The sequence below is a fragment of the Nicotiana tomentosiformis genome, chromosome 7 (assembly GCF_000390325.3).
Source record: "Nicotiana tomentosiformis chromosome 7, ASM39032v3, whole genome shotgun sequence".
NCBI lineage: Eukaryota > Viridiplantae > Streptophyta > Magnoliopsida > Solanales > Solanaceae > Nicotiana > Nicotiana tomentosiformis.
Window position 1 is genome coordinate 73,915,924 of NC_090818.1, and position 15,855 is coordinate 73,931,778.

Below are 15,855 nucleotides of genomic sequence, written 5' to 3' on the forward strand. Positions count from 1 at the left end.
GATATGTGTATAATTTATTTTAATCGTTCTTTACTATTTGACAATATAAATAACATATCTAATCTTTTTTGACCACCCATGAAAGTATTAAAGTTCCAATAATAATCTTTTTTAAGTCGAGTAACCTTATTCATACTAACATATTTAAATTCTAATTTTTAATGAAAAAATATTACATCTATGAAGTGAAAACACACAAAAAATCCAAGCAAAGTTTCACTGCTTTAGTTAATTTTGATTGTTATTGTGCGTGCTTGAAAACTTGAGAAATAGTAATGACAATGAATGTACAATTTAATTTATTCAATGTCCTTATTTTTGAGAGAATAAATAGCTTTGTAGGAGAAAAAAAAAAAAAAAAATACAAGTTTTATTATGAAAAAAAGGAGAAGACAATATTAATGTCATACTGTAAATTGACCAACATTCATTTTCAATCCTTGAGTAAATAGTTATCTATTCATCTTCTATAAGTATTTTATACTTTTTACCTTATATTATTCAATATTTTTGAAAGAAAATCAATCATAGAAAATATAATTTAGAAAATGGGGCCCCAGAATTGGGGGCCTAAAGCCATGGCCTTACCTGCTTGACCCATCAGCCGGCCTTGAGTTGATGAATAATGAATTTGTCCTTGTATCCGCTTATCCAGTTCACTTGATCGTTTTTTATGCATATAAAGTGAAACAAACTTTGTAAAGGTTTTCCCCTCACTCCACTGAATTAATTTTTTTCTTTTTGAACTTTTCTTGAGATGGAGTGGCCCGTAGGGAAAATTAGAAGACGTGAGAAATTTTGGTGAGATTGGTTTCGAAAGTGACAGTTTGATCCACTTTTTTAATTTATACCTTAAGTGCGATTCCATGTTGCAAAGTAAAGTTTCTAATTCCTTTTCTTGAAAATTTCCTCTTTTTGTTTTTTGAATTTTCGGAGATTTATGTCAGTATCACGCCACAAAATCGTCAGCAAAGATTGTGGGCATGAAAGTATAATTCACAATTGACCCCCATGTGGCATCAACAGACCTTGATCTCACTCAAAAAAATAAAAAAATAAAATAAAAAACACTCAAAAGGGTGGCATGCCAAAAGGCACAAACCAAAAAGTAATCCAAGAAAACAAGGGGGGAATTATGGGTCCCTTTCACAATCCATTACTACCTGCCCAGGCCCCAGATATACTGAATGGTGTCTCATTTTAGTACAAACATTCACTGCTTAATCAATTACTATAAAATAAGGATTAACCTTTTTTGACAGCTAATTTGCCTTCAACAATTTTCTAACAACTCTGGTCTTAATGCAGTAACATGTACTTTAAGAAGTTTTTCTTTGTGCAGTGGAGGATTTCAAAAGAGCTTTCTTTTATAAATTATGAGTGTTGGTACAACGCTAACCACAAAACCACTACAGTTAAATGTAATCCTTCTGTCTATAATACCTTTCAGGTACTCTCCATTCCATATTCTGTAACACTATTTTATTTTTAGTCGGTTTAAAAAGGAATAACACATTATTTGTATTTGAATATTTTTTAATGTTAACCTTTAACAATTTCCTTTTATAACTATAGAAATGCCATAAAGTGTTAAAGACATCAAACTCTAATGGTACTTTTGGTATGTGCCGAAAACCTTTCTTTCTTAAACGGTATCGAGTCAAATAACATCATCAAGTAGAAAAGAGAGTAATATTTTGGCTCACAAGAGAAAGAAAAAAAATGGAGAAATATATGTATAAAGGATTTTCACTTGAAAGTTAAGCCACTTTCTTAAGGAGTGGGGTGACAGTACTAATTCTATGATATTATAACCTTGCCAAACCTTTTTTTCACCTTTCATCTTGTTTATATTTTTCAAACAAAGAAACCTAATAACAATACCTATCAGCAGAAGAAAACATACCTGATGTGAAAAACATATAGTGACATTCCACACATGAAAATCTATGTGCTTGTTTTTTTCATTTACTGGTTAGCTCATGGCTATTGCACTTCCAATGTTCACATTGGGTACCAAGTAAGTCTTGCTATACCAACAACATATAGTAAAGGCTTCATAGGGAGGGCTTTTTTAATGGAAACTGACAACCAAATGACACCAAACTTTAGAGCAGCAATCAGTGTTGAAGCAATTAATGAGAAATACACATGTTCGCTTGATGTTTTTTTGGGAGATGTGAAGGTTTGGAGTTCTGGTCATTTATCACTATTTTACACAATAGACAAATGTGCACTTGAGCTGACTCAATATGGAGACTTACAATTGAAAGGTCAAGATGATAAAGTTGGATGGAAAGCTGGGACTTCTGGACAAGGTGTGAAGGTAATTATGAATCTCTTCTATCGGAATTTGAAGTTTTCCTCTTTTTGGTTTTTAGTCCAAAAGAAAAATAAGTACTATATGGATTTTGACTAAATTGTATATGCAACAAACAACTGCCTTTTCTTATTCAAAATAGCATTGCTTCTGCAACTTTGAGGCAGAAAAACTAATGGAGTAATTCGTAGAGTTTTAAACCACTAAGTTATTACTCCCTTTGTTCCATTTTATACGACGCTCCTTCTTCTTTAATATGTTTAAGAAAAAATGACACCTTCCTATATTTGAAAACTCTTTTTCTTAAAGCTTTCACTCTTACTCTTAGTGACATGCTCTTAAAGTCATAAGAATGTCATGTTTAAAACCACAAGTTTTAAAGAACCTTTTGGTATGTTCTAAAAGTCTTTCTTTTTTTGTTTTCTAATTCCGTGCCTAATCAATCACTGGAGTATAAATTGAAAAAGAAGAAGTATGTCTTTTGAGGTTAAACAACAAAAGAGTCAAAGTGTGAGTTGCCATTGTGAAACTAAATAGTGAATGCTAATATTTGGTTTCTGATATTTGATTCTGCTGCAGAGGCTGCATTTACTTGGGTCAGGTAATTTGGTTTTAGTTGATGCATTGAACTTGATAAAATGGCAAAGTTTCAATTTCCCAACTAATATTATGCTTTGGGGCCAGAGACTTAGCTCAAGAACTCGGTTAACTTCTTTCCCTAGCAACTCTAGTTTGTCATATTCATTTGAAATTCAGTATGACAAGATTGCATTGTACTTGTACTCTGGAAAATCGAAGTACTCGTACTGGGAATACACACCTTTGGAATTGAATGACCTGAATATTACGTATGTTGAATTAACTTCAAACGCGTTGGAGATATTCAACAACGAAAACCATAGAATTGGACGGATAAAATCGGACAAGCCAGAGCCCCTAAGATTTTTAGCATTGGGGAATAACACAGGGAACTTTGGATTTTACTATTACTCAGTTGACAAAGGAAAGTTTGAAGCTTCATATCAAGCACTAAACACAACTTGTGATCTTCCTTTGGCATGTCGACCTTATGGTATTTGTACATTTTCAGAAGAGTGTTCTTGCATAAGGCTAATAAAAAGAGGAGATGGTTTGCTTTCTGATTGTGCTGAAAATGTAACTGAGGGATTATGCGGCAGAAATGAGTCCCAAATGCTAGAGTTACAAGGCGTTACGAGTGTATTAAGAAGCAATCCTTATAAGGTCAATGTTAGCAAAGAAGTATGTGCAAATTTGTGCTTGGATAATTGTACATGTGTTGCAGCATTACATTTTTCAGTTGATGATTCAGAGGATGATCCCACAAAATCCGGAGAATGCTATTCGTATGGACTAGTGAGAGGAGTTAAACAAATTGAAAGGGATGGAAGATTGAGTTATATGGTTAAGGTACCAAAGGGAACTGATCAAGATCATAGTGAACATTCTCATTGGAAAAAATGGATTCCAATTGTGGTAGGAGTGGTTGATGGAGTTGTTGTGTTACTTGTTTCGGGAGGGATTGGATACTATGTAATTCGAAAGAGAAGAAAATCGTGTGTAGATACTGGTCCCAACAATTGAACTTGTATAGTTGAGAAATTCTTTTTTTCAAGATCACATTTTTGTTCATGGTGATACAAATTGGTAAGGATGAAGCTTGAGCTACACATACTAAACTTGTAACAGAGAAGTTAATTTTGACAACTTCAAATCCAAATCCAAAGGATAGAAACTTGCATACTTATATGCAGATAGAAGTGAAATGATGAAAATAACCTAGACCAAATGCCAAAGATTGAGCTGAAGTTCCAACAAATAGCAGAGGCAGGTATGCAATCTTTTCGGAATTAAATGTTATTACTTCACAAGAGTTTTTTTATTTTTTTATTTTTTTATTCCTAAACGATTTGCTGAATTTGTGAATGTCTAACAGAAGGTTATTGATTATGCCTAGTGCATTGTTTGAAATGTATACCTCATTCATCTGCAATACTGAACAGATGAAAATGATGTTGCTTGAATGTTGTACGGGAAATGGCTACGAGAACTACTGTTTACCCGTAAAACGGTACAGTTAAATTTATACGTGATTTCTAGACAAGTGAACTAATTTGATCCTGAAATAATATAGTAATCGAAGAAATACGCAGTACTTAGCCTTGCAATGTAGATGAAATAGCAAAGACAGTGATTCCGTGAACACAGTTTCCGAATACAACAATGATGAGATCAAAAAGTAAGAGAGTGAAATTGTATAAAGCTTTGTCTAGAATATAGTATATGTTCTTCCCAGAAATTTCGTATCCCTTACAATAATAACTGAGCTCACTATATATAGCTATGTCTAGGGAAGAAGGTCCTAGGATCCTGCCCTCCTTTAATGTCAATTAAGAGGGTCATTGATGAAGATGTAACGTTGAGCGTAAATGTCAAATTCTTTGTAACAGACCGTCGCTCTTAATACTGTAGAATATTCTTTAGTAAATGCTACCAGTCGCAGAGCATTTAATATACTTTTATGAACGTTATCCGTTCCGGTGATAAGCGCAGTGGCTGCGTTCGGTCCTCAGCCCTTCCATCTTGGATTCCACGTGTCCTCCTTTTAGTCAGTCACGCGTCATATCATATTTTACCCTATACAGATAGTCCCCATGCTTTCCAGTGATATAACTTTGTGTTACCGAAAAGTTGGTAGAAACACCTTTTTGGCGAAAATTACTATAATTCCTTCTGAAGGTGTCTGACAGTTGATTAGACGCACGTTTCTCCGCATTTAATACCCCGAACTCGCGTCATCCTGTTATACCTCATATTCATACGTGAGAGTACGCCATAAGTAAATTGATGAAGGCTCGAAAATGAGATGTTACATCTCGCATTTTTGTACGTTAAAGTTTCGTCATAAGTTAATCGACGTAAACTCGGGAATGAGTATTTTGAGATTATAAGTATTATGCTATTTCAAACAAGTGATAAGTAAATTCGTGAAGGTGAGGGGGTGAACGAATCAAAGAAAATGAGTTTGATCGAAGTTTGTCATTTTGAAATAAAATACGGTCTAAGCTATAATACCCGGTATTTATGAACTTGTGCCATACAAGGTACCACATGACCATGATAGTAAGGTGTATAAAGTGTGTTAAAAGTGATTAGAATTTTAAGTAATTTGAGATAATTCTTAATTATGTGGATAATTAGTTAATTATTATTTTGAGTAGAAAGTTAACAAATTAATTAGAAGTTTATGGATAATTATTTAAGTGGAATTTTGGATAATTATTAAGGGGACAACAATTCACGTGGGGCTATGGGAATGTGGCAGTAAGGGACTTAAGCATCATCGATTCCTTGGTCTTTATAATTAGGTGGCATGTTTAGGGGAATTTTGGATAAAATAATCCCCAAAAGTGGGGCCCATACCCAAAGGTTAAAGACCTCTTTAATTCATTACATTATCTCTACAATACAATGTAAATTGCTTCAACAAACTTATTTAAAAAGATAGCAACATGATTTGCTACAAAAATCATACAAGACTAATTAGCAACATGAGAATTGCGATTCTAAGAGAGCACAGTACAATCTTTCTCAAGAATATCATACGAATTTTTCCCTACTTCGATCCGCCGTTACATGTTTTGTCGCGTTTGACGGATGTGGGAAGGATTTTCAAAAGAATCGACTCAGGTATATTAAGACTATCCCTTCTTTCCTTTTGGCATGATCCAAATGATACAAACAAAATGAGCAAAATACGCAACTTTTATAAATGACTCTATTCATAGAAATATTAGGGGTATCTATGTTCTTGATTCCCCATGTGTCTTATTATTATATCTTTTGTTTATGGGTCTCAGAAAAATATGTAGTTGATAAAGTTATCCGAAAGGCATATTGATCTTATGACATTTCGAGAAATTTTATTAACGCACTTCTTATGCATTTCATGCATTTATACATGTACATTGACCCATGATCAGATGGCGTTATGTACGCGTATGTTATATGTATATAAAATATGGGAAAAGGTTACGGCGTTATATATGCACCACCACCTGATCAACTGGTATACGTTGATGATTTGCCTACAGTGGTCGAGATGATATGATGGGATGCCCTCAGAGGCTTGATGCTGTTATGAACACATATACCTATGCATGGTATGACATTTATATGCATATGCAATGACATTATAAATATGAAATGATTAATAGAGCTATTCAGACTTACATGTTGAGTCTTTTACTCCATGATTCTCTATGTCTTTTATTTACTGATTTTCATTTCCTTACATACTCGGTACATTATTTATACTAACGTCCCTTTTACCTGGGGATACTGCGTTTCATGCCCGTAGGTTCCGATAGACAGGTTGAGAGTCCTCCAAGTAGGTTATCAGCTCAGCGGAAGATGTTGGTGCGTTCAATTTACTCCGGAGTTGCTTATTTGGTCAGTATGATTTGGTCATGTATTGATTAGTATGGCCGGACCCTGTCCCGACCTTTATGGTATTTATCTACTCTTAGAGGCTTGTAGACATATGTTATGTATGTGAAAGATTGTATAGTCTTGTCGGTCTATGTTCAGTGTACGAGCGATCATTTTGGTCTTATAGGCCCGTATGTCATATGTATAAGTTTGTATTACATGTTGGGTCGTCCAATGTTGAGTGTTTCCTCATGTTTTATTCTACTTATCTCACGACAGCCTTTCCGGCTCATTTACCTATAATAGTAAGATAGGAAAAGATACGTATCAGAGCAGTTCCGTCCTAGTGAGTCTACAAGCCGTGTCTAGTAGGGTCTTATTTGTGGGTGTGTTGTGCACCACACTTATAAGCAGGAGGCTACAGGGCATTTAGGACTGTCACTCTTTCTTCTTACTCTAGATCGTGTGGTAGAGCTCACTTGTAAGACTTTAGACTCCTAAATTCTATTTTATTCGTAATAAGATGATACCTACATCCAAAAAACAACTGGTAAGAGATTGACTGTGGCCGTGGAAGAGTTGGGTCAGAGGAACTCGATTTTCGCATGATGCTTATGATGAGTAAATGTAAGGTGTTCAGCATATCATGTGTGTACTAAGACGTGTAAGCTTCTTGATAAGGAGTCTTAAGGTAAGAATATCTATCCACCCATATGGTGAAAAGTAATGAGAGATTCAGAAGGTAGATATAAGTTTCAACAAGTAAAAGAAGCAAGGTGAAGAAAGGTACGAGGCACCCAGTTAATGAAGATTATCAGCATTTACAATTTAGGCAGAGAAATATAAGCCTTTTGAGTTACCCTCAATAGTAACAGAGGTATGTACAATCGGCCACACCCATCTCAGTTATTCCCTGTGGGAGCTAACAGATATAATTTAAGAGAAGGACGGGATATCATTATCCGGCTGGGGTTAGAGTAACCCAAAATGGTGGATGAATTGTTAGTATTAGTTGACATTTCCGAAGGATAGTGCAAATGTGGTAATGGATCTCCTTGTGAGACACCCAGATGGTGCATTCTAAAATAGTACAACTAGATATGAGTACTACAAAGATAGGCACTGGAATCCTGGAAGGGTTAAATATTACCTTAGTATGGCCGCGTCCCTAGTAGAGCGAGGATGTTAGGCAACCCGAAGAGCCAGGGGATGGAGCAAGGAGAGCTAAAAGCAAAAGAATGTCTTGTTAAAGTTTCAGAATAAAGTGATAAACAGAAATGTTAGCAGGGAAATAAGAAGAGAGCTAATGAAGCATTATGAGTAAGATGTGATACATGGATGATAATGGTAAATAAAAAAAAATGACAGTATTAGAGAGTCTATAGTCAAGGGAAGAAAAACAAAATGAGAGGTGACAGGCCTTGAGACAACAAAAGAGTATAAGCAATAAAGTCATATCCTCATTTCGACAAACAAGTTCGTGACTCTAACCTGATTACCAAAAGGAAAAGTTAGACCCCAGATCAATAGAAATCAGTATGGACTGGTGAACAAGATAAACTAAACATGAATTATAGACCGAGTGATTTGATTATAGTCGGCATCATGATAAATTCAGAGATTGCATTCCAGCGATAATAGAATGAACGACAGAAGAATAACTTTTAAAGGTCATTCAGGAAGACGCTTCCCTCAAGCAAGCAGTGTGAGCAAAGTTAAGCTTAAGGGACTATGTGCGCCAGTTACACTAGGTGTCACCCTTGTGAGTAAGGGATTTTGTTATCCTTGGTATAGAAGGATCACCGTAAGGCGAGTAAGGGTCATCGATGATGTGAAAAGATGCCAAAGATGAAGAGGTAAAACATCTATACGTAGATCATCGTAGCACTAAATCTTAGTACTCCCCTAAAGGGGGGAATATAAAGTGATGTGGCATTAAGTCAGAATTAAGTGGTTCTAGTAACTATGGAATGATAAAGGAAGAATGCGATAAAAATAAGAAATGGATGAGATGGCACTTATCCAAATGCTACAGATATGCTACGATTTTAGAATATTATGCAAACTAGACGTCAAGGAGAGGAAGTAAGGGTTCCTGTCCGAGATGTTATTGATAAATAAGGAGCCAGTGCGAGACGTAAGTTAAGAAAAAGAAAATAACCCAAGAAAGATTACACGGAATATTGATATGAGAATGGGCCAACGAATAGTTAGCAGTTGATTCAAAAAGAGCCTAGTTATGGCTAGACAAGAGGATACAGACAAATCAACAGATCGTGCAAGATAAACATAGTAAACCCCAACATGGGGAATTCAGTCTCGTAGATATGATATCGTGACCCTTGAGAAATATTCAGATAGGAGTTGGGGTAGTTAAAGGTACCGTATGAGTGTTACGAAAATAAAAAAAGAGTGCCACTAGGAAGACATTCAAAATATCAGTTCAGAAGCAACCCTACAAGCACAAGGGCGTGGAGGTAAGTAACTACGGATAATTATAGGCGAGGAAGGACATGAAAAATTCCGTCGAGTATACGATGTAATGAGCTCGCAGCTTTACAAGAGTTAGAGGGTCCTCCCTAAGTACTACAATGAAAGACTAGCTGAGGAAATAAGGAAGAAGGCTTCAACCTAAGCATAGTGACCTAAAGAGGAAATGGTCTTGTAACAACACTCTCACTACAATATTGTATGCACACAATAATGGGGCAGAAAGACCATGAAAAGTAATAGCTTACTTTTAAAGAAAGATGAGAAGGAACGAAAGGAATTATTTGATCAATGATCCAAAGTTAATTACGTTATGAACGCACTTAAGATTTCAGAGTATTATCCATGCATCGTATATGTTGAAAATCATACAGCCGTAGAAGACTCTGGTATAAGTTAAAAGAAAGAATCGATTCCAGGTCATAAACAAAGGATTGAATCGTTAGGAGATTGTATCATGGATATTCCATAGCGCCCATGAAAGGCTAAAGTAATGACTAATACCATGAGCCGCAGATCGGAAGATAGCTTAAGCCTACATAAATATTGGTCAGAGGGAAGAGGAAACTAAAGAGTTACATTAACTAAGTAAATCAGGAGTCTGATTATTGGACCTAGAAAATTATAGAGATCGTGATTGAAAACATTGCAGAATCACTCTTAGTATCAGAAGTACAAGAGTACAACAACCATATTCTATAACAGCTCTACAATAAAGCCAATTAGAAGAATACCAGCCTCATAAGAAGTACGTATGAAGCTCCCATTGGATTGTGTATGCACCAGAGGTGCAAGTAATATAATAGAGCTTCAAATTGTAGATGTGAATGATACCTATGTGGAAGGGAGGTCATGAAAGAGATAGAAGATGTGATGCGAAACTTTAAGGTAAGTAAGGTAAAGGTGGACAACATACGAGATACTCAATTACAAAAGGTTGTGAATAGTCCATACTTCGGATAGAAGGATAGAAGCACTGGGATTCAATATCCAGGAATGATAGCGGCGTCGTCAGTGGCATATTTTCTAGCCTATGATTTCTATGTATCGAGAGGTCTAGTTAAAAAAGTAAAGAAAAGTTAGAGACGATGTGATATCTCGCTTGATGTTCCAGAATAACATAAGCAAATCTATGGTGCAAGCAAGTTGAAGGAAAGTTGCGAGTAGTATAAATGGATATGTGTGGGTCGCAAGCTAAAGTATAGTAGAGCGATAAGGTTTTAAGAAGATATGAGTAAGGATAGGGAAAGGCAAGTGAGAGGGTGACGAGAATGGAAAAGTCATAGGGATTAAGCCCATGAAAAAAAGAAAGCTAATGGTTTCTCTAAGTTATGGAAAGTTTAGTATAGCCTGAATGAACTCAAAGGAGTCTAAGAATAATAGCATTTAGAAGAGATGGAATGCTGCCCTGGTAGTAGAATAAGGGTGTAGTTGTGATAGATAAAGGATGACGTTTGGGCCTTTGATTGAGTAATGATTTGAAAAAAAAAGAGGGATTTCATGAATTGTGCAGGATTAAAATATCCACGTAAGGTAAATCACATTGGGATGCTATGAAATACGGTTATGGAAGTATAGTATCGCCCCCAGGTGGATCAGTCTAATCATTTCAAGTATTCCCCGATGAGACGTGAGCCCTAGCGGCAATGTTACATAAGAGGTCAAGTTATCAGTGGTAGATTATAGATCAACATTAAGGTGAATAAACAATAGATGGTTAAAAGTTCAACAGTATGAGATGAGATCAAACTGTCATTCTTAAGATAAACAGTAACGAGGAAGCATTAAAGGACTTAGATTTATACATATAGGATAAGCAACGAGAGTAACATGAAGTTTGGTAGCAGACCTCAGTAACAATAAACCGAAGTAAGAGTTATGGTATAGTATGACCTATTTAGATGTAGTAAAGCCATAGGCACCCAGAGGGACAACTTGTCAAAATTCTGTATATGTTCACAAAGTGAGGCCTAGAGATTGGCTAAAAACTGGAGGGAAGAGTCGCATAGGCGCACATATAAGGACAAAGTCGTACAGACTGCATGATAGAAGGTAGCAATAGTTACGAAATTGGAAGAATTCCTACCACAAATCGTGGTGTGAGAAAGAGGCCTAAAGGGGGGAATGCCCTGGCCTTTGGATTTATTCACAGAACAGTTGCCTAGATGGCAAGGAGAGTGCTACAGTATTCGGAAGACATAGGTTATGAAAATGATAAGTGCATCAGTCAAGATTCGAGGACGACTGTTCCAAAGGTAGAATGATATTACACCCCATGTTTTCGTACGTGAAAGTACGTCATAAATAAATTGATGAAAGCTCGGAAATGAGATGTTACATCCCGCATTTTCTTACATTAAAGTTTCGTCGTAAGTTAATCGACGTAAACTCGGGAATGAGATTATTTTGAGATTATAAGTATTATGCTATTTAAAATAAGTGATAAGTAAATTCGTGAAGGTGAGAGGGTGAACGAATCGAAGAAAATGAGTTTCGTCGAAGTTTGTCATTTTGAAATAAAATACGGTCTAAGCTATAATACCCGATATTTATGGACTTGTGCCATACAAGGTACCACATGACCATGATAGTAAGGTGTATAAAGTTTGTTAAAAGTGATTAGAATTTTAAGTAATTTGAGATAATTCTTAATTATGTGGATAATTGGTTAATTATTATTTTGAGTGGAAAGTTAACAAATTAATTAGAAGTTTGTGGATAATTATTTAAGTGGGATTTTGGATAATTATTAAGGGGACAACAATTCACGTGGGGCTATGGGAATGTGGCAGTAAGGGACTTAAGCATCAATGACTCCTTGGTCTTTATAATTAGGTGGCATGTTTAGGGGAATTTTGGATAAAATAAACCCCAAAAGTGGAGCCCATACCCAAAGGTTAAAGACCTCTCTAATTCATTACATTATCTCTACAATACAATGTAAATTGCTTCAGTAAACTTATTTAAAATGATAGCAACGTGATTTGCTAGAAAAATCATACAAGACTACTTAGCAACGTGAGAATTGCGATTCTAAGAGAGCAAGGTACAATCTTTCTCAAGAATATCATACGGAGTTTTCCCTATTTCGATCTGCCGTTACATTTTTTGTCGCGTTTGATGGATGTGGGAAGGATTTTCAAGAGAATTGACTCAGGTATATTAAGGCTATCTCTTCTTTCCTTTTGGCATGATCCAAATGATACAAACAAAACGAGCAAAATACGCAACTTTCATAAATGACTCTATTCATAGAAATACTAGGGGTATCTATATTCTTGATTCCCCATGTGTCTTATTATTATATCTTCTGTTTATGGGTCTCAAAAAAATATGTAGTTGATAAAGTTATCCGAAAGGCATATTGATCTTATGACATTCCGAGAAATCTTATTAACGCACTTCTTATGCATTTCATGCATTTATACATGTACATTGACCCATGACCAGATGGCGTTATGTACGCGTATATTATATGTATATGGGATATGGGAAAGGTTACGGTGTTATATGTGCATCACCACCTGATCAGCTGGTATATGTTGATGATTTGCCTATAGTGGCCGAGATGATATGATGGGATGCCCTTAGAGGCTTGATGATGTTATGAACACATATACCTATGCATGAAATTATAAATATGAAATGATTAACAGAGCTATTTAGACTTACATGTTGAGTCTTTTACTCCATGTTTCTCTGTCTTTTATTTACTGATTTTCATTCCTTACATACTCGGTACATTATTTGTACTAACGTCCCTTTTGCCTGGGGATGCTGCGTTTCATGCCCGCAGGTTCCGATAGACAGGTTGAGAGTTCTCCCAATAGGCTATCAGCTTAGCGGAAGGTGTTGGTGCGCTCCATTTGCTCCGGAGTTGCTTATTTGGTCAGTATGATTTGGTCATGTATTGATTAATATGGCCGGGCCCTGTCCCGACCTTTATGATATTTATCTACTCTTAGAGGCTTGTAGACATATGTCATGTATGTGAAAGATTGTATAGTCTTGTCGCCATATGTTCAGTGTACGAGCGATCATTTTGGTCTTATAAGCCCGTATATCATATGTATAAGTTTGTATTACATGTTAGGTCGTCCAGTGTTGAGTGTTTCCTCATGTTTTATTCTACTTATCTCACGACAGCCTTTCCAGCTCATTTACCTATAATAGTAAGATACGAAAAGATACGTTACGTTGGTACTCGGTTGAGTAAGGTACCGGGTGCCTGTCGCAGCCCATCGGTTTGGGTCGTGACATATCCCATGATTCAGCACAACTTTAGCCAGTTATCGAGGTAATCATGGCCATGAATTTAGCCGCCAAAATTTTACCTATATGCAACTTTCTTTTCCTTTGCGTTTCACAATTGCTTGAGCTTCTAATTTACATCATTGTTTTCCATCCTTTTTCGAATTTTCTTCAAACAAAAACTCTTTACCTTCGTCCTTTCCAATGGCTTCTTCCTCCAAACGTGGTGGTTCTACAAAGAATAAGAACAAAACCGAGGATTCTGTTCCTCCAACAGTGGATTCTAACATCCCAAGAAGGCTTAGTACTTCGAAGGATTTTGAAGAGAAATTTCCTATTGCTAACCCTCGTACATGGGCTGTTAGTAGGTACCCTTCTTCCATTCGTCCTTCCAGTATTTCTGTTGTGAAGGAGGACTGCCACTGCAATGAGTTTGAAATCATCACTCCTGATCTATCGGAGTGAGTGACCCTTCCCAAGGAAGGTTTTACATACTTTTTTACGTATCCCTTTACTTTGGGCTCATTTTCTTTGAGCGGGGAGCTTGATTCTGTGATTGTATAGTTTTGCCTTCACTACCAGGTATGTTTGGCACAGGTAAGTCCTTCAGTGTGGAGGATGATCACTTGCCTCCGGCGCTTGTGCCAAGAAACTAGGGAGGAGCTAACCTTAGCTCATGTGATGAATCTCTATTCTCCCAAAATCTTCCGCGGGGGAATGATAAACCTTTGCAAGCATGGCCACCATGGTTTGTTGTCTAGCATGGATAATGACAACGACCGTGGGTGGATGGAGCGGTTCGTTGTAGTTGCCACTAATGACATCATTCCGACAACGGTTTCATCCTTTCCGGTTGCTTGGTACCGCACTCGTAAGTTCTTTGTATAATATTCCTCTTACTAGATATTCTTCTATGGCCGTATCATCTCTTCAACCTTCCCATATTTCAGCAACTCGATGGCTCCCACCGGTGGTGCAAGGTTTGAACCGGTGAGTTCAGAAGATTTTGAACGTCACAACGCCTGAAACTCGTTCGTGGAAAGAACTAGCCCTTAAATACGGGTGGAAGGACAAAAATCATAGTAACTCTAATTTACCTTGCTTCCATTTTTGTATACGAAGAACTTGGTTGAACTCTTCTGACTTTGTTCATGGAATTGCGGGCTCTATTGTTGTCCCCGAGGAGGATGTTCTGGCTGATCCCGCTGATGCAGCGAGGCTGCTTCAGGAAGCACTTACTCGAATAGGTATCTCCGGGCCTGTTTCGGGTGCAAATATTTCTTTACAGAGTCCCTGACCGGAGGATAAACAAACAAAGAGAAGACGCTCCTCCGCGGCCGGGGAAAAGAATAAAAGGGCAAAGTTTGATGCCCCCGAATCATCTCCGGTGGCGATGATGACCGGTCCTCCTTATGGGCCGGTCGCAAACACCATGATGATTGATGATGGTGAAGAAGCTGTTGATGAGGGAGCTTCTTTTGACAGAAGGCGACGATTCTCATCATCTCAATAGGATGCTCGACATGTTGAGGTAGTTACACTAACTGAAGACGAGGTCTCGACATTTTGGGGAGAGTCTGATTTGGTAGAATATGCCAACTCCCATTTTCGGGCACTAATTGCTGCAACCGGTGCTGCGGGGCTGAGTACCAAGTCCTTGCCATCTTTGGTTGGCGAGCATCAATCAACCAGCCCTGCATTTGATGCAGCTGCTTCTCACTCTTCAACTCCATCAGCTTCATCTCCACTTTCACCAACACCAGCAACTGCTACATCATTTCCATCTTCGTTTACTCTTCCACCAGCGGTTGCTACACCATCTCCATCGGCCGCAGCTGACCATGAAGAAGGTATTCCTCTTCCATAGTCCCTAATTCATGGGAACTTGGGGCAAAATTATGTTGCTCCTTCTGAAGATCCACAAAGGAGGAGGAACATTACTCCTTCTGTCTCTACCGGGTGGCAACCTGCTATCACGACCTGTGTTTGTTGAACAATGCTATACATAACGCCGCGGCGGTGTTTGTTGAACAATGCTATACATAACGCCGCGGCGGTACGTTCCTTCTTCCCTCTATTATTTCTTCTACTTTTTAACGAATGTATTCTAAGTTTTTCCTCTTCTTATTTTATAGGCAAACTTTCTTGCCTCTGAGGACCTTCAAAGGTTTATTCGTGAGAAGGAAGAACTTACTTCTGATGGGGATCAACTTTTAGCAAAACGGGACTAGACTGTTCTCCGCCTCTCGGAACTGGAAACTAGAGCTACTGAGGCCGCTGTTTTGGAGGCTCGTTTGCAGCAAATCAAGCAAGAAGTGGTAACCTTCAGCCAAGAAATTGAGCCG

At 37.3% G+C, this 15,855-nt stretch overlaps 1 protein-coding gene across 1 annotated transcript; it reads left to right on the top strand.

Moving 5' to 3' along the window:
• Positions 1–1,302: 1,302 nt before the first annotated feature.
• Positions 1,303–4,407, top strand: LOC104099774 (G-type lectin S-receptor-like serine/threonine-protein kinase SD2-5). Its single transcript, XM_009606879.3, has 2 exons — positions 1,303–2,326; positions 2,900–4,407. The coding sequence occupies exons 1-2, from the start codon at positions 1,940–1,942 to the stop codon at positions 3,920–3,922; spliced, it is 1,410 nt and encodes a 469-aa protein (XP_009605174.1). The 5' UTR covers positions 1,303–1,939; the 3' UTR covers positions 3,923–4,407.
• Positions 4,408–15,855: the final 11,448 nt, after the last annotated feature.

Coding starts and splice junctions, on each gene's coding strand:
- LOC104099774 (XM_009606879.3), top strand. CDS start 1,940: ATGAAAATCTATGTGCTTGTTTTTTTCATTTACTGGTTAGCTCATGGC. Junction 2,327..2,899: donor CTTCTGGACAAGGTGTGAAG/GTAATTATGAAT, acceptor ATTCTGCTGCAG/AGGCTGCATTTACTTGGGTC.